The sequence below is a fragment of the Hoplias malabaricus genome, chromosome 3 (genome assembly GCF_029633855.1).
Source record: "Hoplias malabaricus isolate fHopMal1 chromosome 3, fHopMal1.hap1, whole genome shotgun sequence".
Taxonomy (NCBI): domain Eukaryota; kingdom Metazoa; phylum Chordata; class Actinopteri; order Characiformes; family Erythrinidae; genus Hoplias; species Hoplias malabaricus.
The window spans coordinates 72524657-72544728 of NC_089802.1; the positions used below are offsets into that span (position 1 = coordinate 72524657).

Consider the following 20072-nt stretch of genomic DNA (forward strand, 5'->3'; position numbering starts at 1 on the left):
GCGCCAGTCCTTCACAGGGCAACACACACACACACACATTCACACCTACGGACACTTTTGAGTCACCAATCCACCTACAAACGTGTGTTTTTGGACTGTGTGAGGAAACTGGAGCACTTGGAGGAAACCCACGCAGACACAGGGTGAACACACCAACTCCTCACAGACAGTCACCCGGAGGAAACCCACGCAGACACAGGGAGAACACACCAACTCCTCACAGACAGTCACCCGGAGGAAACCCACGCAGACACAGGGAGAACACACCACACTCCTCACAGACAGTCACCCGGAGGAAACCCACGCAGACACAGGGAGAACACACCACACTCCTCACAGACAGTCACCCGGAGAAACCCACGCAGACACAGGGAGAACACACCAACTCCTCACAGACAGTCACTCGCAGGAAACCCACACAGACACAGGGAGAACACACCAACTCCTCACAGACAGTCACCCGGAGGAAACCCACGCAGACACAGGGAGAACACACCAACTCCTCACAGTCACCCGGAGGAAACCCACACAGACACAGGGAGAACACACCACACTCCTCACAGACAGTCACCCGGAGGAAACCCACGCAGACACAGGGAGAACACACCACACTCCTCACAGACAGTCACCCGGAGGAAACCCATGCAGACACTGGGAGAACACACCACACTCCTCACAGACAGTCACCCGGAGGAAACCCACGCAGACACAGGGAGAACACACCAACTCCTCACAGACAGTCGCTCAGAGTGGGAATCGAACCCACAACCTCCAGGTCCTTGGAGCTGTGTGACTGCGACACTAACCTACTGCACCACCGTGCCGCCGCTATAAGGTTTTAAGTTTGTGAATTTATTTGGTAACATGGAAATCTTAGGTATGCTGATACCACTTAGGTGTCCCACCCTTTGGGAAAACAATACCTTTACTATGCTAGGTGAATAATAATGTTTTGTTACACTACCCACAAGCACTTCATCACATAAGGAGAACACAGAGAATAGTATCCTACCAAACTGCCATTTAAGCACCTGACTGGTTGACATGTTGCTTAGCGACGGGAGAGGAGAGAAACCAAGCTGGCCTTCCTTCCCAATGCCAGCGCAGGCAGATATGCTGCAAGGAACTCCCTGCCATGGTTCAGCTAGCACTTAAACTCACCTACATGCTGCTTCTGTGGTTTAGACTTTATTTTGGGTGCTGTTTATTGCCCCAAGGCTGTTAATTCAGACGACTGAGTAACTGTCCTTGTATCACTAGCCCTTCTCAAACACAGTCAAAAGAAGGATTATATCATTATGTCTTGGCAGTTTATTGTGTGAAAGCAAAATACCTGAAGGCTATGTACCTTTGTTTTTTCAGTGGAATACTTTGTTTTCAAAGCATCCACCTGAAACATGAAATAGCATTGCATCATGATTTCTCATGTTCTGTAGCTGTGAACACAGCAGGGAAACAAAACCTGCTCAGACCCAGATGTCATCATTTTCCATTACCTTTGCCATTTATTTTGGATAATGGGGTATTAATGTTTAAAATTTAATAGCTACAGATGCAGACTTAGCTACTCAACAAACTTTTTGTCTGAGGGAAAGAGATCAATGTTTCTAGTGGGCCAAGGGACAGAAAGATACACATCAATACACAAATGAAGGCAGGTAGCATTATTTATGACTAGCACTAAGAGACTTTTTGTTTGTCATTGTCCTAACTCAGCTACTTTAAAGTGTACGCATAAATCACACACACATCTTGTACAATAACCATGTCACCTTGCTTAATGCCATATGTGGACTAAAGGTTTATTAAGCCCCACAGCATTGAGCTGTGGAACTCCGGAACTGTGTTCCCTGAAGTAATGGAGTAATAAAGCTTGTGTACAAAATCACTTTTCAAAATGGTTCCGAAAGCAGTGCTGCCTTTGAGGAAGAAGGAATGTAACTAGTTAATAGCCAACAGGCAGAGACGAACGTGATGCATTGGATGGAGATTTTCAAACACAGTGCAATAACCCCTCTAGACCCCCGAGGTTTGCCTGCTCTGACTGGAAGGAATCTGTGCAATATTATTTTTATTAAGTTACTGCACACTTAGTTCTGCTTCATATTTTGTTAAATCTCAGGATAATGAATAATCAAATCTGGAGGATAACGCAGCTTCCTCAGAGGCACCAATCCTATGCTATACCACTTTGTCTGTACACCTGCTTCACAGGCAGGTGAGCATGTGTTGTTCCACTATGTCCTAGCCTCTGCCCCAGAAGCAGCGAAGCATTATGTCATTCTGCAGCTTCTTCAGAGGCAGCGAGTGTAAACCAAGGGTGCAGGGAATGTACTTCTTTAGAATCTGCCTCTGAGGTCACAACTGACATTATTCTACATTCAAGTAAAACAAAATACTGAGCTTTTTGTCACACATCCAGCAATTTATGAAAAAGAACTAAGTCTACAGAAACAAAAAAGAAAATTATATTGCACACATTTCTTCCAAAGACATTTGGAGGAAAATCATGGGGTCTGTGTATTTGAAAAATCTCCAACCAATGTGTGCTAATCAATCACGTTCATCCCTCCCTGCTGGGTAGTAAACAATCTTCCTCAATAACAGCACTGCCTTGAGAGTCATTTTGAGTAGAGATTCGGATTAGGGCTGTGCTATATCGTATCGTGTGCAATAATATCGCAAAAAATTATCGTAATATTCTCATATGTTTACAAAATGATGTCATGCAGTTACACAGAATATGGCGCACATTCATTATGTGAGTGATTTTGGCAAATGGCAGGTGGAAATTTGCTCTGTGTTCAAATATTTCCTCTAAAAGACGAGCGGCTTCAGTCATTTGGAGTTCGTTTGGAAATAATTTATCAATATTCTAAACATTTTTTATACAATGTCAGAATCTTGGTTGTTTACAAAATAAGCAGATGTTTACACATTTATTTGTTGTTTCTTCTGAATGTTTGAAATTGTTAGATTTGTACTAAAATAAGATGTAATTGAATTTAAATAAGAAAATAAATATATTATTAAATTAATATTAATATAAAGCAGGTAGTGTCGCTGTCACACAGCTCCAGGGACCTGGAGGTTGTGGGTTCGATTCCCGCTCCGGGTGACTGTCTGTGAGGAGTGTGGTGTGTTCTCCCTGTGTCTGCGTGGGTTTCCTCTGGGTGACTGTCTGTGAGGAGTGTGGTGTGTTCTCCCTGTGTCTGCATGGGTTTCCTTCGCGTGACTGTCTGTGAGGAGTGTGGTGTGTTCTCCCTGTGTCTGCATGGGTTTCCTCCGCGTGACTGTCTGTGAGGAGTGTGGTGTGTTCTCCCTGTGTCTGCATGGGTTTCCTCCGCGTGACTGTCTGTGAGGAGTGTGGTGTGTTCTCCCTGTGTCTGCGTGGGTTTCCTCTGGGTGACTGTCTGTGAGGAGTGTGGTGTGTTCTCCCTGTGTCTGCATGGGTTTCCTTCGCGTGACTGTCTGTGAGGAGTGTGGTGTGTTCTCCCTGTGTCTGCGTGGGTTTCCTCTGGGTGACTGTCTGTGAGGAGTGTGGTGTGTTCTCCCTGTGTCTGCGTGGGTTTCCTCTGGGTGACTGTCTGTGAGGAGTGTGGTGTGTTCTCCCCGTGTCCGCGTGGGTTTCCTCCGGGTGCTCCGGTTTCCTCCCACAGTCTAAAAACACACGTTGGTAGGTGGATTGGCGACTCAAAAGTGTCCGTAGGTGTGAGTGTGTGAGTGAATGTGTGTGCGTGTCTGTGCTGCCCTGTGAAGGACTGGCGCCCCCTCCAGGGTGTATTCCCACCTTGCGCCCCAATGATTCTAGGTGGGCTCTGGACCCACCGTGACCCTGAAATGGATAAGCGCTTACAGATAATGAATGAATGAATGAGTGTGTTGAATGAATACAATTATTTTCACTATTTTTTCATATCGCCAAGACTATCGTTATCACCAAAATACCCTGAAATATCGTGATTATTTTAGGTCCATATCGCCCACCCCTACTTGGGATGAGCTTTACATCTAGCATCAGTATCTGTTTGAATGCCATCAAATCCCCACAGAAATGTTCCAACATTAAAGCCTTCCCATCAAACTCTTTTCACAAGTTACACACTTTTGTCCCTGTACTGTAGAAGAAACTCACCCAGAATGGCTACTACTATGTCATCCTTCAGGATCTCTATAGATCCACGGGCCAGGAAGTAGAGGGCTGTGAGCACATCCCCACAGTGCACTAAGGTATCGCCTGGCGGTGCATGAGTCGTCTTAAAGCGCATGGCCAAAGCCCGTAAACACCCTTTGCTGGCCCCCTGGAAAGCCTTGCAGCTCTGGAGCAAAGACTGATTGAGGTGCAGACAGATATCAGCTTGCAGACACTCGGGGAATCCCTTCAGCACCTGCAAAAAGATGGAGAGATCCAATGTGGAGGAGAGAGGGCAATTAATGCAAATGTTCTGAAAGGAAGGCCACGCTCAGCATGCACCTGCTTCAGCCGCTTCAATGCACAGCACAAGCTACACACCCTTCACTCTTCAAAGATGGATTTTCTGGACTTGTAAATGAATATAAGGCTTGGTTTTCATTTGTTTCTAGTTGAAAGACTTGAATCAGAGATGAAGGGAGTGAGAGACACAGCACCTTTGCCATTTGTGTTGTCCTTTGGTTTTCAAAACTTGTCTCTTGTCTGTACCAAGTTCTTTTTGCGTAACTGTTGAGATCTCATAGAATGACGGATTTCATATTGGAATTATGGGTGGTGAACAATTTCCTTAAAGACTCTGCTTAGTAAGAGCATGGGTATTAGACCATTATTGACTTTTATAACGTGTGTTACTCACAGTGTGTCAGAGTTGAGAATAAATACCTTGACTTACCTGTAAACCAGAGCTTACAATATACATTCAGCAACACAGCAAACTGGCCTAACACACACACACACACACACAGTCACTGCTAGGGCTAACAGGAAGTAGGCAGTGATATTAATCTGATGTATCGCATATGTGTTTACAACAAACGATACATATTTGTTGAAGGGGCCTGTAGGACTCTTTTACAGTTTGAGCAAGACAGAGGAGATTTGGAAAGGAAAGGGTTAACATCATTTGGCAAGTGCAGGTGTCGGCAGCAAGCTCACTAGTGGCAGTGCAAATGGCACCATGCCAGCCTCAATGCCCACTCCAACCAGCCCTCTTAATGAAGCATCTGCTTTAAGATACTCCCTTAGGTTCTGTTAACTGGCCCTGCTTCTAACAGTGTGCAGAAATCATGCCATATCTAAACACATTAAACACAACGTGTGTGAATATTAGATATTATGCAGGGTTAAGTCTAATATATACTACATAATATCTAACAACACAATAAAAATTAAGAGTGTGAAAGATCACTGAACCAAAGCTAGTCTTGGTTGATGTGCAGCAAGCAAACAATTATTTGTACCTCCTGTTCTTACCAGAGAATTGAAATCCCAGTGAAGCAGACAAAAGAAAGACAGACACTGATCAGCTCAAAGCAATAAATACTGTGACATCCTCAGAATTTATTAATAGCAGAAACGCTGTGGAAGGTATATGACTCATGCCAAGAGTGATCTAGATTTAGAAGGGATAAAAAGGAACTGAGAACCAATAAATATAAGTATGTGAATACACGCACACCCTCTCGCGCACACGCTCTCTCTCGCTCATATACCATGTTCATGTCGATGCCGTTTGTGTAGGTCCATGCGTGTTGGAAGTACTCCTCCAGCCTCTGCCTGAGCGGGTTGGGGATCTGGTGGAAGCGGATGAACTCCTTGACCCGGAGCATCTGCAGGTGGTAGCGTGCTGTTCCTGAGTACAGACGCTGGATGATGGCCGACACATTCCCAAAGATGCTGGCGTACATCAGCGCTGGGACATGAGATCAAGAGAAAGGATCAGGATTTTTTTGTAGGATTTCTGGAACTTTTATTTTGGAAGCTTTCTAACAATCTCCATCTCTGGACTTCCCACGTTTAACACTTTACTTAGATCCACTGTGAGGAACGTATCCTTTGCAATACCTTTGGAGATTGTGAAAATGTTAAATTGCTGTATGTATACGGTGCTGTGCAAAAGTTTTAGGCACATGCAAAAAATGTTGGAAAGTAAAGATGACTTCAAAAATAATGGAATTAATTAAACATTAATAAACTAAAGAAAGTCAGTATTATATGTGAATTTTTTTTTTCTTAAATATTAGTCCTAGGTACAGTTTACACAGTTTTATAATCTGCCACAGTTCTTTTAAGAAGTTGGATTGTCACATTAAATTATTATTATTATTTTTTATTCTTTTTTAATAAGTTGCTTTCTTTACATACATACGATTATTTTTTTGGTAACATTATTATTATTATATTGGTAAATTCATACATTCATTTATCTGTAAGTGCTTATCCAGTTCAGGGTTGTGGTGGGTCCAGAGCCTACCTGGAATCATTGGGCACAAGGCAGGAATACAGTCCTTCACAGGGCTACACACACACTCACACATTCACTCACACACACAGACACTTTTGAGTCGCCAATCCACCTACCAACATGTGTTTTTTTTTTGACTGTGGGAGTAAACCGGAGTCCCCGGAGGAAACCCACGCGGACACAGGGAGAACACACCACACTCTTCACAGTCACCCGGAGGAAACCCACGCGGACACAGGGAAACACACCACACTCCTCACAGACAGTCACCTGGAGGAAACCCACGCAGACACAGGGAGAACACACCACACTCCTCACAGACAGTCACCTGGAGGAAACCCACGCAGACACAGGGAGAACACACCACACTCCTCACAGACAGTCACCTGGAGGAAACCCACGCGGACACAGGGAGAACACACCACACTCCTCACAGACAGTCACCTGGAGGAAACCCACGCAGACACAGGGAGAACACACCACACTCCTCACAGACAGTCACCCGGAGGAAACCCATGCAGACACAGGAAGAACACACCACACTCCTCACAGACAGTCACCCGGAGGAAACCCACGCAGACACAGGAAGAACACACCACACGCCTCACAGACAGTCACCCGGTGGAAACCCATGCAGACACAGGAAGAACACACCACACTCCTCACAGACAGTCACCCGGAGGAAACCCATGCAGACACAGGAAGAACACACCACACTCCTCACAGACAGTCACCCGGAGGAAACCCACGCAGACACAGGAAGAACACACCACACGCCTCACAGACAGTCACCTGGAGCGGGAATCTAACCCACAACCTCCAGGCCCCTGGAGCTGTGTGACTGCGACACTACCTGCTGCGCCACTGTACCGCCCTATATTGGTAAAGTAAATCTTAAATGTTTTTGTGCTGAATATCTATAACAGAATTTGTACTCAAAAAAGTAGGGTGCCTAAAACTTTTGCACAATACCGTAGGTTTTTATTAAGTTCAGGTGTAATATTCAGAGTTGGTGATGGGTGCTACTCACATCCTATGAGCATGACACAGATGGAAAAAATCTTCTCAGAGTTGGTGTTTGGTGAGACGTTTCCAAAGCCCACGCTCGTCAGACTGCTGAACGTAAAATAGAGCGCTGTCACATATTTGTCTTTGATTGACGGACCGGAGGAGGGGTCACTGAAGTTGTACTGCTTCCCGATGGACATACCCAGGTTGTCCAGCCAGCCAATGGTGTGCTCCAAATAGGGCTTCTCTACGTTGCCAATGGCATACCAGATACAGGCCAACCAATGAGCAATCAGAGCAAAGATACACATGAGAAGCATGAGCACCGCAGCGCCGTACTCTGAGTAACGGTCCAGTTTGCGTGCTACACGGACCAATCGCAGAAGCCGAGCTGTTTTCAACAGACCAATCAGAGTTGTGGTCTATAAGGGAGAACCAGAGGAGAGAAAATATCCATATAGTTTGGCATAAACATGTAAATTCATATCTCTACAAAGTGCTATGTTAACTTTCTTACAGCAATGTGTGAGTAAAAGATTTTCCACACCCAAAAAATTCCAACACAATTACACAAACATCTCTCACCTCCTCTGAACCCGATCCGAATATGAGAAGGTCAAAGGGAATGGCTGCCACCATGTCTATGAGGAACCAGCCTTTGAAATAGTGTATTGCGATTTTAGCTGGGTGACTGACCACCTCCTCGTTGGCGTTGACGTAAGTTGTGCGGAAGTTGATTAGAATGTCCACAATGAACATGATGTCCACAATCAGGTCCACTACATTGAGAGGGCTGCAGGAGTAGCCGCACTCGTGCCTCTTCTTTTCCTCTTGGTCATTGAGTAAGAAGGCGGCGCTGTAGGGCGTGAAGATGGCCGTGTAAATGACCAGCAGCAGGATCAGCCAATCCCACACTGCCTTGAAGGGGCTGTAGTGCAGGATGGTGAACTTGTCGATGCGTGGCGTCTGGAGCTTGTACTCCGGAAGAACGTCTGCGCCTAGCGACAACACCTGAGGCAGAGAAAAGGGATGAGTGGTATCATAGCGACACCTCCACGCAACGCCCAATCAACTGCAATAATGGTGCCGTGGCAACCATGGCAACCGTGAAGAAGATGCAACACGAAGACAAGAATTATGCAGCCACTGGAACATGAAGTACAGCATGGAAATATGTGATGCGTCTCAGATTAAGCCGCAATATCACCCAGATTCCTGTCACCTGCTGGAGTGGGAAAGGGCCATAATATAAATTAATAATTTAAGTTTGCATTGTGTTATAATAAAAATTATTTAGGTTTTACATTGCTGTTTTTTATTATCTTTATCTCTTAATGAAAGAGAATTATTATTCCTTGCACCATTCACTACTACATCTAAATGTATCTCCATCTGTTCTATTTGGCAAAGCTCCTGATATACCAAGCAGACCCGGATGAGACTAGAGTTGGCGGACATTTGTAAATGCTCTGTTTTTCTTGACTGTGAGCCCTGATACTGCCCAAACACCTTGGCTAAGGCTGACGGAGAGCTGTCTTGTGTAGGGCACTGAAAGAATAGTGTGTTGGAGAGGATACTTTAGGACAGTCCCAATGTCACAGAGATAATTTCCGTAGCTGTTCTCCCCTCAGCTAGAGAGTGAGAGGAAAAGACAGATGGAGGGAGAACAGAAAGGAGATGTGAGAGCGAGGGAGAGAAAGAGGAGAGACAGACAGAGCCTCTGAAGGCATGGCAATTACTGTCACAGAAAGCAGGAGGAAACTGTCAGGAATAGAAACATCCTCTCATCCCTTCTCTCGGTGTCCCTCTTGGAATAATCTGCAGGCTTTTGCCGTAAAGAGGTCAAAGGTCATGCCTTAAATAGATTCCTCCTTATGATGAAGTACAAATGGGTGGGTGTGGCATCTAATTATGTACATGACCTCACGTGTTATGACCGCCTTCCTTTTCCAACCTGATCAAAGGCTCTTTTATTGTCTCAGCTGTTTCTTATCAAATGTTCAGTTTTATGAAACGCAGCTCTGTTACCAAAATAGTAGCGTCTTAATAAACCAAAGACCTATATATAGATCTGTTTATGTCTTTTATCACTTAGGAAATTTAGGGGGTAAGAGTGTGTGTGCGTGGGTAGGGCTGAAGTGTGTCTCTCGACACAGTGGCATTATAGTGGTGTTTTTGCTGTGAATAAATGAATGCTTAATGATTGTGATTTAATAATTTATCACACATTTAAAGCCATAATTGAAAGACTTTGAATGTGTTGTATATATGCATGCATGTGGGTGTACATCTTTTTCCAAGCTTCATCGTTACTCGGCTTGTACGCAGTGGTCTGCAGATGCTGCCTCTAATGACTCTTACATTACAAATGATCACACATCAACATCAATGAAAATCCCACATCAAATCTTTGCAAACTCTTGAGTAAACTGAGGCTGTCTTTACAGCTCACTAATGAAGATGTTTCAAAGAAACAAGGTAGCATTCCAAACCAAACTGAATTTGTGGGGTAATTTACACAAAACCTGTCTCTTAGTTCAATAAACGTCAAAATAATTACTTTCTATTCAAATATTCTACTTAAATATTTATAAACAAAGAAAGATTTGCTGTGTAACACTTGATTCAAATACTTTATCAACAGGTTCAACTTTACATTTGTGGCATACACTTCACATGTTTCAACAAATTGCAACTGTAACCCTTATCCAGTTCAGGGTCGCGGTGGTCAAGAGCCTACATGGAATCATTGGGCGCAAGGCGGGAATACACCCTGGAGGGGGCGCCAGTCCTTCACAGGGCAACACAGACACACACACACACACCTACGGATACTTTTGAGTCACCAATCCACCTACCAACGTGTGTTTTTTGGACTGTGGGAGGAAACCAGAGCACCCGGAGGAAACCCACACGGACACAGAGAGAACACACCAACTCCTCACAGACAGTCACCCGGAGCGGGAATTGAACCCACAACCTCCAGGTTCCTAGAGCTGTGTGACTACGACACTACCTGCTGCGCCACCGTGCCGCCCTAGTGAACTATTAATGTGAAATAATTCAAATCAAATTACAGAGTGATTTATTTGTTATTGTTAAATTTATTTTAAATTCCATGGTTTAATACATCTTTATGAAAGTGCTTCATGGAAGAAGTTTTCAAATCTGATTTTCACTTGCCCTCACCCACATCCGCTGACCACTAGCCCAGTGCGTGGTACTTACATTACACAAGTGGCCACTCATAGTACACGAAGAAGAGGGCGCAAGGAGCAGGGTGTTGTTCAAACAGAACACACTCGCTCTCAGGAACAAACACAAACATGCACCCTTTTTGGTTTTGGCTTACACTTACAAACTGCTTTGTCCACCATTGCAATGGAAATGGTGTCACATTGCAATGTGTTCTGAACAAGTCCTGCCTCTGAAGAGAAGACCAGTGTTGACTCGTTCCCTCGCCCCTCAGAGGACTCATTTAAAACACTTCAGTTCATACAGAAACGGAACAACCCTTAAGATGGCGTCAGGGAATCCCCAGGGGGAAGTGGTGGGCTAATGCTAAAGCTAACACTGGAGCTAGTCAGTGTAAAACTGTAGATGCTGAGGAGGAAATACAGACATTTATTCAGAATTCTCAGCCACAATTAATCTAATTAGTCAAAGATAATTGTCAAAGACTATGATAGGAATGGTGACTTTTTAAACTTTAAGAATGAAATCATAAAAGGCGTCAGGTGCTATTTAATTTTTCTTAATGAATCATTTCATATAATCGATTTCCTCTAACATTCTCACTACAGATGTGTTTTAAAGAGTTTGTAGAAGCTTGTAGAAGGTAGGAACATTAAAAAAATGTGAAAAAAATTTGTTTAAAAAAAGGACAAGCTGTGATTGGCTGAGATGACTGAATTGCAAACAGTCCAGGGAGTAAAACATGGAGGCTCGAATGTTGTCATACAGAAGAGAGAGAATCACGTTCCCCACAGAGGTTGTGCGTGTAGGCTGCCTCTATGCTTAGTATGCCAAGGTGTTTTTTAATGAGCGTCCAACACTTTAACTTTGATAAAAAAAAAACACTAAGAGTCGAAGACATGAAACCAGCCATCTGTGTGTGATACATACCATCTGCTTAGTTACAGGCAACACTACTACAGTGGCAAACAAACAAATACAGCAGAGAGGTTGGGTGGGTGGGGGACTGGATAAGAGATGGAAGGTGTGTATGTGTGTGTGTCTAACGGTTTATTTATTGCTCTTGACTCTTAACCTGAAGACATGTCAGCAATGTGTGGATTTAGCAGCATCCACTGGAAAAAAAAATGCTGACAGCATCTTGACTGTCTATTATTAACTGCCCACAGCTTCCCTTGTGGTGTCTCATAGCTGGAGATGGGGTACGTGGCTAATGGAGCCCATTCTGCAGGTTGAGGCTATACACAAAGCCTGTAGGATTGTATTTTAAGGGTCAGTGGTGGCCGAACTGTGTGCAATGAATATCATCGGTCATCGCTTACAGCTACCTTTCTCAGCCTTTTTATAAGTATGTTTGATAACTGTACACAACATGCAACTCCACAATTTTAAGTGCACTTCTTCTGTTACTTGTAGCTTATTCTGCGTACTGTGAAATAGAATGGCCAGGATGCTGGCAGACTTCATAACTCACCTGTGTGACTTTCTCTGTGACATTGTGCGTACGATCTTTGACTTTTGGTGCGATGATGGTTTTCTCAGAGGAGGAGGGCGAGGGAGGGCGTTTCTCGTTGTTCGTCTCGGAAAAATTAAGTGTGATGAGGGGGATCTTGTTGATGGTGCTGTATTTGGTGAGGTTTGAGTCGGAGGTGGAGCCCAGGAGACTGCATTTGATCTGGTTAAATGGCCCTGGAGGAGGATACACACACACACACACACACACACACACATATCAGCTAATGCTTTCTCACTCTCTTCTATGAAGAATGACCTAGCAACTTTCAGCTCTCAGTCTTAAAGTTCCAGGTCACATTTTAGAACCCGAAATACAGCACTCACATGAACAAAAGACACCTGCACAATGCAAGCTTACTCTTACTCAGGTAAAAACAGGATTTAAATGAACAAAAGCAACAAAAGGCACAACAATAGGCATGCTGAAACACTGACAAGTAGGAAAAAGCTCAAGCCATACCCCCAGCCATCCAAGAGCGTGACACTAGCCCATTAGAAACAGCAGAAGAGAAAGGGGGAGGGAATTAAAGAGTATTTCAGATTTGGAGAGATCATCCTGGAGATCAGTTTAGCATCTCGGACACAACAGAGTGGACAATTGTAAAAGATGAGTTCACTCTGAACCTTAACACGGTCCAGAAATAACCACAATCACCTGAAATGAGAGACTGTATTGCAGCATAAAATGCACAACCAGGCCCTATAAAGCTGCCTGAGAGCTTTTAGAAACGGTTGGCGCCTCATGATAAAAATATCATTCAGCAGGAGATGGTTTAACATGAATCCAGAGGGAACAACAGTAAGAGAGAGAGAGAGAGAGATGTAGCTGCAAACGCTCATTCAGATGTCAGCACACAGGAAATAGAAGAACTGGATTTTAGGTGAAGTATTAAACATGCAGCTTCACCCATGTTGTAGTGGAATACACAGACATAAAAAAACAACACACTCTCGTTAGGGCTGCACCAAAACTGTAGTTAAACCATGATCTCAGATCTTCACACAGTAGTAGGGATAGTTTACATCCAAAACAGTATGTTAAACGAGTCTAGACTGCACTGGCTACAGCTCTCGCATTCGATGTGACTCATGTAAAAAAGGTCATTAGTCTCATTTACGCTGTTGATATTTATGTTCATTTATACTCAATTCAGTGATAATTTCAGTATTATTCAAGGGTCATTATTATGTGTTAGGGGTGATTTAAGGGTCACACCACAGGTGAAACATTCATTCATTCATTCATTCATTATCTGTAAGCGCTTATCCAGTTCAGGGTCGCGGTGGGTCCAGAGCCTACCTGGAATCATTGGGCGCAAGGCGGGAATACACCCTGGAGGGGGCGCCAGTCCTTCACAGGGCAACACACACTCACACCTACGGACACTTTTGAGTCGCCAATCCACCTACCAACGTGTGTTTTTGGACTGTGGGAGGAAACCGGAGCACCCGGAGGAAACCCACGCGGACACGGGGAGAACACACCACACTCCTCACAGACAGTCACCCGGAGGAAACCCATGCAGACACAGGGAGAACACACCACACTCCTCACAGACAGTCACCCGGAGCGGGAATCGAACCCACAACCTCCAGGTCCCTGGAGCTGTGTGACTGCGACACTACCTGCAGCAAATAAAAAAAATCTATTTATTTAAACGTTTATTTACTAATCAATTTTATACATCTGTTTACATTATTGTAATAGCCGTTTTTATTTTTCTGTAAGCGTTTATATGAATATATTTTACTCTCCAAATCCCATACGTTAAAGAAATCAGAAAAACCCAGAACTATGTTTTAAAATCTGAGGAAAAATAAACAGTCACTCACATTTAATCAAGAATCGTGCACTGGCTCTGACTCCAATGTGTATCAATACCACATGAATAAAATAATAATGACCCAGAATCAGCCTGATGTTGAAACCCAGTAGGAGATCAAGGCATCTTCCGTGTTGATGTAACATATTTTATTCATGTAGAAATGACGAACACATCCAAATCATGTACATATTCAGCATCACTTTTTTCAGGGCAGTCACACAAAAAAGAAACAGGCTTTCCCTCGCACACACACACACACACTAACACACCAGCACCCACAGACATACACGCACACACATATCCAGGCAGATGTGTCATGTGCTTTCAGTGATGCTGCGAGCTATAGGTGGTCTTAAAAAACAGCATTCCGCTTATTCCAGCAGTGCATCACTTTTCATAACCAGCATTCGTTATTTGCCTTGGCATGCTTCCAGCAGGCAGGCAAGCAGGCACGTGCTTGTTACCACTGACTTGCTTTGGGTACCTTTAATGTTACGACCATTATCTGAGACAGCGGAAGGAGAGTATTGGAAAGGCAGAAAGAGAGAGGAGGAAGGAATGTAAACAGTTGAAAGGCTGTGCAGGTTGTGAATGAGGCTTATACGGGTTCTGTAAAGATATCGGCATTAGATTTATGATTGCTTTAATTATCTTCAGTGTAATATTACGCAGCAACACGGGTAGGTCTTATAACAAAGTGTGTTCTTGTATTATTATTTTGTAATTAATTTTTGTCTGAATAGCGGTAGGAACACTGAAGGATATGAAAAGATGAATCTAGTTGTTCTGTGGAACATTTGATTTAATAAAATACAACAATTAGACTCTACTTATTGCTTTCATTTTTGCTTTTGTTTCAGGGTATTATTCAGACTTCAAACTGGCTCCCGTTAAAATGTATCATATGATTACAATATGTAAAATATATATCATGATATACACCAACAATAAGTCACCTTCACTGATTATGTAAGTGCACTTTCTAGTTCTACTGTTACACATTGTGGTCCATCTGTTGCTCTGTTAGCCCCTTCACCCTGTTTTTTCAAAGTTCAGGACCCCTCCCAGATCACCACAGAGCAGGACTGCGCTGCAGTGACTCTGACGTGGTGGTGTTGGTCTGTTTGTGCGTGTCAGTGGGAGTGGATCAGACACAGCAGTGCCGCTCGAGTTTTTAAAGCCGTCATTGTCACTGCTGGACTGAGAATTCTCCACCAACCACAGACATCCAGCCGACAGTGTCCTGTGTCCATTGCTGGACTAGAGGACGACCAACACAAACTGTGCAGCAGCAGATGAGCTGACTTTACATTTACAAGGGGTAGACGTGTCTAACAGAGTGGACAGAGGGTTTAAAAACTCCAGCAGCCCTGCTGTGTCTGATCCACTGATACAAGCAAAACACACACGATCACACCACCACAATGTCAGTGTCATTGCAGCCAAATCAAATGTGCTCTGTGGGTGGTGGAAGTGGGCTAGCCAAGTATGCAGAGCAACATATGGACTACAGTCAGACATTGCAGACCTACAAAGTGCATATGTATACAAAGTGGAGCTAATATAATGGACATTGAGTGCAGAAACATAAAAAACGTATATATTGTTGAGGTTTCGGGCTATATTTCCCAGCTCTATTAAGAGACATATGCCTTAAAGATCCGCCTACTGTAACAGACAGGTAAGAAACAACCAGAAGGTGTGTGTACAGTTAGAGCAGCACACAGTGTACTATATATAGCTCATCAATCCATTGAGACAGTGATGCTTCCACATCTGCTTGTGCACTACTGATACCTTCACTAGCGTGTCGATCCCGGTACGCTCTCTCCACATGTGCGCTGAAGCCCTCGAGGTCATGGGTGGACGAGGCCCTGCGCAGTGTACACACGCTGCCGCGGGACTGTCCTCCTGACGCGGAGCGAGTGCCCACAGAGCCACGGGGGCCTGCCCTCTCCCAAGGCCCTCGAGGAGAAGAGTGGTCCTGGGGCCCGGAGACGGGCGAGGACGAGCCCAGTAGGCTCTGGCCAATCAGAGCCCTGGTGTCGTTGGCGTAGGAGGGGCTACAGCTGTCGTTGGTGGGTGGGCGGAGCTCGTGTGGAGAGAGGGAGAGGGAGAGGGATGAAGAGCAGGAGGAGCGTGGTTCAATCCGCTCGGGCGAGTGGACAGTCACCTCATCCGGATCCTCCTGAGGGAGAGACTGTTTACTCACGCCCAGCATGTTCAACGGAATAGGGAGTCGAAAACGGAAAAAACGACCTTTCCCTGGTGGAGTGAAGAGAGAGAGAGAGAGAAATAGTACACTGTTATATAGTTATACATGTGAGTGTATAAACACTGTTTAACAGGTATATCATATAATATTCATTCATTCATTCATTATCTGTAACCCTTATCCAGTTCAGGGTCATGGTGGGTCCAGAGCCTACCTGGAATCATTGGGCGCAAGGCGGGAATACACCCTGGAGGGGGCGCCAGTCCTTCACAGGGCAACACACGCACTCACACATTCACTCACATCTAAGGACACTTTTGAGTCACCAATCCACCTACCAACGTGTGTTTTTGGACTGTGGGAGGAAACTGGAGCACCTGGAGGAAACCCACGCAGACACAGGGAGAACACACCACACTCCTCACAGACAGTCACCCGGAGGAAACCCACGCAGACACAGGGAGAACACACCACACTCCTCACAGACAGTCACCCGGAGGAAACCCACGCGGACACAGGGAGAACACACCAAACTCCTCACAGACAGTCACCTGGAGGAAACCCACGCAGACACAGGGAGAACACACCAACTCCTCACAGACAGTCACCCAGAGCTGGAATCGAACCCACACCCTCCAGGTCCCTGGAGCTGTGTGACTGTGACACTACCTGCTGCACCACCGTGCCGCACCCAGAATGAATTAATAGCTTAAAATTAAATAAATATATTGTAGGAATATCGAATCAATTAACCCTTTATCATGAATTAAATGGTGGATATAAATGGAATAATGGACACTGTACCCAAACTGGACAGTCACTGTGATTTTATATTCAACATCTGAATAATGTAAATATTTCCTCCAGTGGTATTTGTGGACTCTGTGGGAGATTTTGAGCTAATTTTTTATGAGAAACCTTATGAAAATAGTGAATAGTGAAAATAGTGGTGAAATCTGAGACTTCACGATGCACTGAAAAATTCCTCAACACTGATCTGGATTATTAGGTTATTTTATATAAACCAGCAAGCGTAAGCTAGTTTTGGAAAATTCCACTCACCACCTTCAGCCGTTCTTCCAAAGCCACATGTGCACTGCCTGACTACAGCTGGAGGAGTCCATGAGAGAAAACATTTCCTTCTTTATTTAGCAGTGCAAGCTGTTGTAGATATCAATGTTACTTTCTCTGCCTATGTGGTGTGTGGTACATACATATGCAGACTGCAGAAAGTGGGCAAGTTGGGAGGTAGGTGGATAGGCAACACAGGCCACTGGGTCACAAGGAAATGACTGGACAGTTTTTTACACTCCTGTGGCTGCCACAATTGATTTATTGATTGTTTTTCACCTGCAAAAGCTTCGAAAATGAATGAACTCCACCAGGTTTTAGGTCACTCTGTGGTCAGAGATTTACAGTCTGCTGCACTGCGGTGTCCATGCTTGTGTTAGTGCCCATGTTACCATTCTCAGATTGATAGACCTATGACCAAACATGGTAATAAGATCTCTTACAGTCACATGGCATCAATCTATTCTAATATTATAAATATTAGGCCTTACAACAACCAAGGTCAACCAAATACCAGTTCAATAAATCATTACAGCAAATCCCTGGTCACTCTATAATTTGCTGGAAACTAAAGTAAAAGAAAGTAAGTGTTGTGGATTACGTCTGATTGACAGAAGCTGCCACAGAGGCTGCCGTGTTCGGGCAGACTGCAGAAAATCTCTGCAGCAATGCAGTGTAAGGACAGGATGAATTTTTAACAGGACGTTCTCAGATGTCAGACGGAAATATCTTTGATGGGGAAAAACTGGGGCGTCAGCATCAATAAGATGCAGAAAGGAGACATGATGAGACCAATCCAAAACGAAACATTCTGTCTCCTGTCTCTCTCATCAAAGTCAAAATGCAATCCTCCTTTCCCTGTTCTCTCTCTCTCTCTCTCTCCAGCACATCCCCAGGTCTCCAGACTCATCTCATTATCTGCGCTCTCCTATCAGCCGTGGAGTGATGTGAGCCAAATCATCTACAGCCCAGTGAGGTTTCAATCAGGTCCTTGATTAGTCTTGGAGGATTGTCTGGGTGAGAAAAACGATGGTTTGTGTACTGCATCTAAAAACGATATTTCAGAGACTCCCACTCACGTAGTTCTGTATGCCTGGTTTAATTTTCGTCCCTTTAGGGATGTAGTTCGCTGCTGTAACTGTTTCCTGAATTGAAATCTCTTGCCTACGGTCGTAATCTCGTCCCCAGCCTTGAATATATATCCTCGCGAATACACGCTGGATTTATTTCTCTTGTGGAGTACATTGTGAGGTTTAATGTTAAATGTATCCACCACAAACACAAACTCACTGTGTTTACTGGATGTTTAAACTCCTAAAAATAGAGATACAAGGCTGGTACTAAACATTCCTATAATATGCACCAAAGGTTGTCAATCAAACAGCAAATATTTATGGTCAGAAGTTAGATTGTTTTAACAAACAAGAATGAAAATAGATTAACTGTGAAAGAAATCTTAAAATTTTTATATAATTACAATAAATACAGAGGGCGGCACGGTGGTGTCGCAGTCACACAGCTCCAGGGGCCTGGAGGTTGTGGGTTCAAGTCCCGCTCAGGGTGACTGTCTGTGAGGAGTGTGGTGTGTTCTTTCTGTGTCTGCGTGGGTTTCCTCTGGGTGACAGTCTGTGAAGAGTGTGGTGTGTTCTCCCTGTGTCTGCATGGGTTTCCTCCGCGTGACTGTCTGTGAGGAGTGTGGTGTGTTCTCCCTGTGTCTGCGTGGGTTTCCTCCGGGTGACTGTCTGTGAGGAGTGTGGTGTGTTCTCCCTGTGTCTGCGTGGGTTTCCTCTGGGTGACAGTCTGTGAAGAGTGTGGTGTGTTCTCCCTGTGTCTGCATGGGTTTCCTCCGCGTGACTGTCTGTGAGGAGTGTGGTGTGTTCTCCTTGTGTTTGCGAGGGTTTCCTCCGGGTGACTGTCTGTGAGGAGTGTGGTGTGTTCTCCCTGTGTCTGCGTGGGTTTCCTCCGGGTGACTGTCTGTGAGGAGTGTGGTGTGTTCTCCCTGTGTTTGCGTGGGTTTCCTCCGGGTGACTGTCTGTGAGGAGTGTGGTGTGTTCTCCCTGTATTTGCGTGGGTTTCCTCCGGGTGCTCCGGTCCAAAAACACACATTGGTAGGAGGATTGTCAACTAAGAAAAAAAAGTGTGCCTAGGTGTGAGTGTGTGCGTGAATGTGCGTCGCCTTGGCCCCAGTGATTCCGGGTAGGCTCCAGACCCACCGCGACCCTGAACTGGATAAGTGGTTACAGACAATAAATAAACGAATGAATATATAAATACATAAATACAGATATAGTAATAAAAAGTATTTATTTGATGTGTTGAGAGCTATTTTGAAGTTTGTTTCTCCTTGATCATATGGATTTGTTAAATCAACAGCAGACACGGAAAATATCACACTTATTGTAATAATGTTATTTGCTCTTAGTCAAATATTAGGTTTTTTTTTAGCAACTCGTACTTCTCAGATTAATAGCTTTTTAAATCAAATTTTCTCTAGTGTCTGATCTCTGTATTTGTCTGTCATCCATCTCTCACACTATTTCTCCCTCATCACTGCTCTGACCCCTGGTGCTTCTCCACGCCAGCATTCATTAATTCATTGGCCAAATTGGGCTATTTATACCCTGACTTCATCTGAAACCCTTTACCTCCCACAGGACAAGTCACTGTTTTGGGGGGATCTTCCCTCAGTATTTCTCATCAGACCACAGAGTGATGCATCACTGACAGTATCTGAAATCCCTTTAGAGAACGGACATGTGGATATTTCAATTCTGCTCTCTAAGAATGATCCTGGAACATTTCTGG

At 44.4% G+C, this 20072-nt stretch overlaps 2 protein-coding genes across 5 annotated transcripts in view; one reads left to right on the forward strand and one right to left on the reverse strand.

Moving 5' to 3' along the window:
• The window catches only part of dnah9l (dynein, axonemal, heavy polypeptide 9 like), an 83994-nt gene that overhangs the window by 52562 nt on the left and 11360 nt on the right, over window positions 1-20072 (forward strand). The window contains exon 25 of one of the 3 annotated variants that reach the window (XM_066663715.1): window positions 18153-18285. The exons of 1 other annotated variant lie outside the window; for it this stretch is intronic. The gene's annotated coding sequence lies outside the window, so the exon portion shown is untranslated. Of the gene's footprint in view, window positions 1-5713; window positions 5851-18152; window positions 18286-20072 lie in introns of those variants that run through there. One more of the 3 variants, XM_066663713.1, reaches the window with a different exon arrangement.
• Window positions 1-20072, reverse strand: part of kcnh7 (potassium channel, voltage gated eag related subfamily H, member 7) — a 55686-nt gene that overhangs the window by 7540 nt on the left and 28074 nt on the right. The window contains exons 4-10 of one of the 2 annotated variants that reach the window (XM_066663718.1): window positions 15779-16246; window positions 14466-14486; window positions 12115-12329; window positions 8031-8456; window positions 7468-7867; window positions 5686-5885; window positions 4136-4388 (exon numbers count right to left, since the gene is read on the reverse strand). In XM_066663718.1, coding sequence (XP_066519815.1) covers window positions 4136-4388; window positions 5686-5885; window positions 7468-7867; window positions 8031-8456; window positions 12115-12329; window positions 14466-14486; window positions 15779-16246 — 1983 coding nt within the window. Of the gene's footprint in view, window positions 1-4135; window positions 4389-5446; window positions 5886-7467; window positions 7868-8030; window positions 8457-12114; window positions 12330-14465; window positions 14487-15778; window positions 16247-20072 lie in introns of those variants that run through there. The other variant, XR_010801864.1, reaches the window with a different exon arrangement.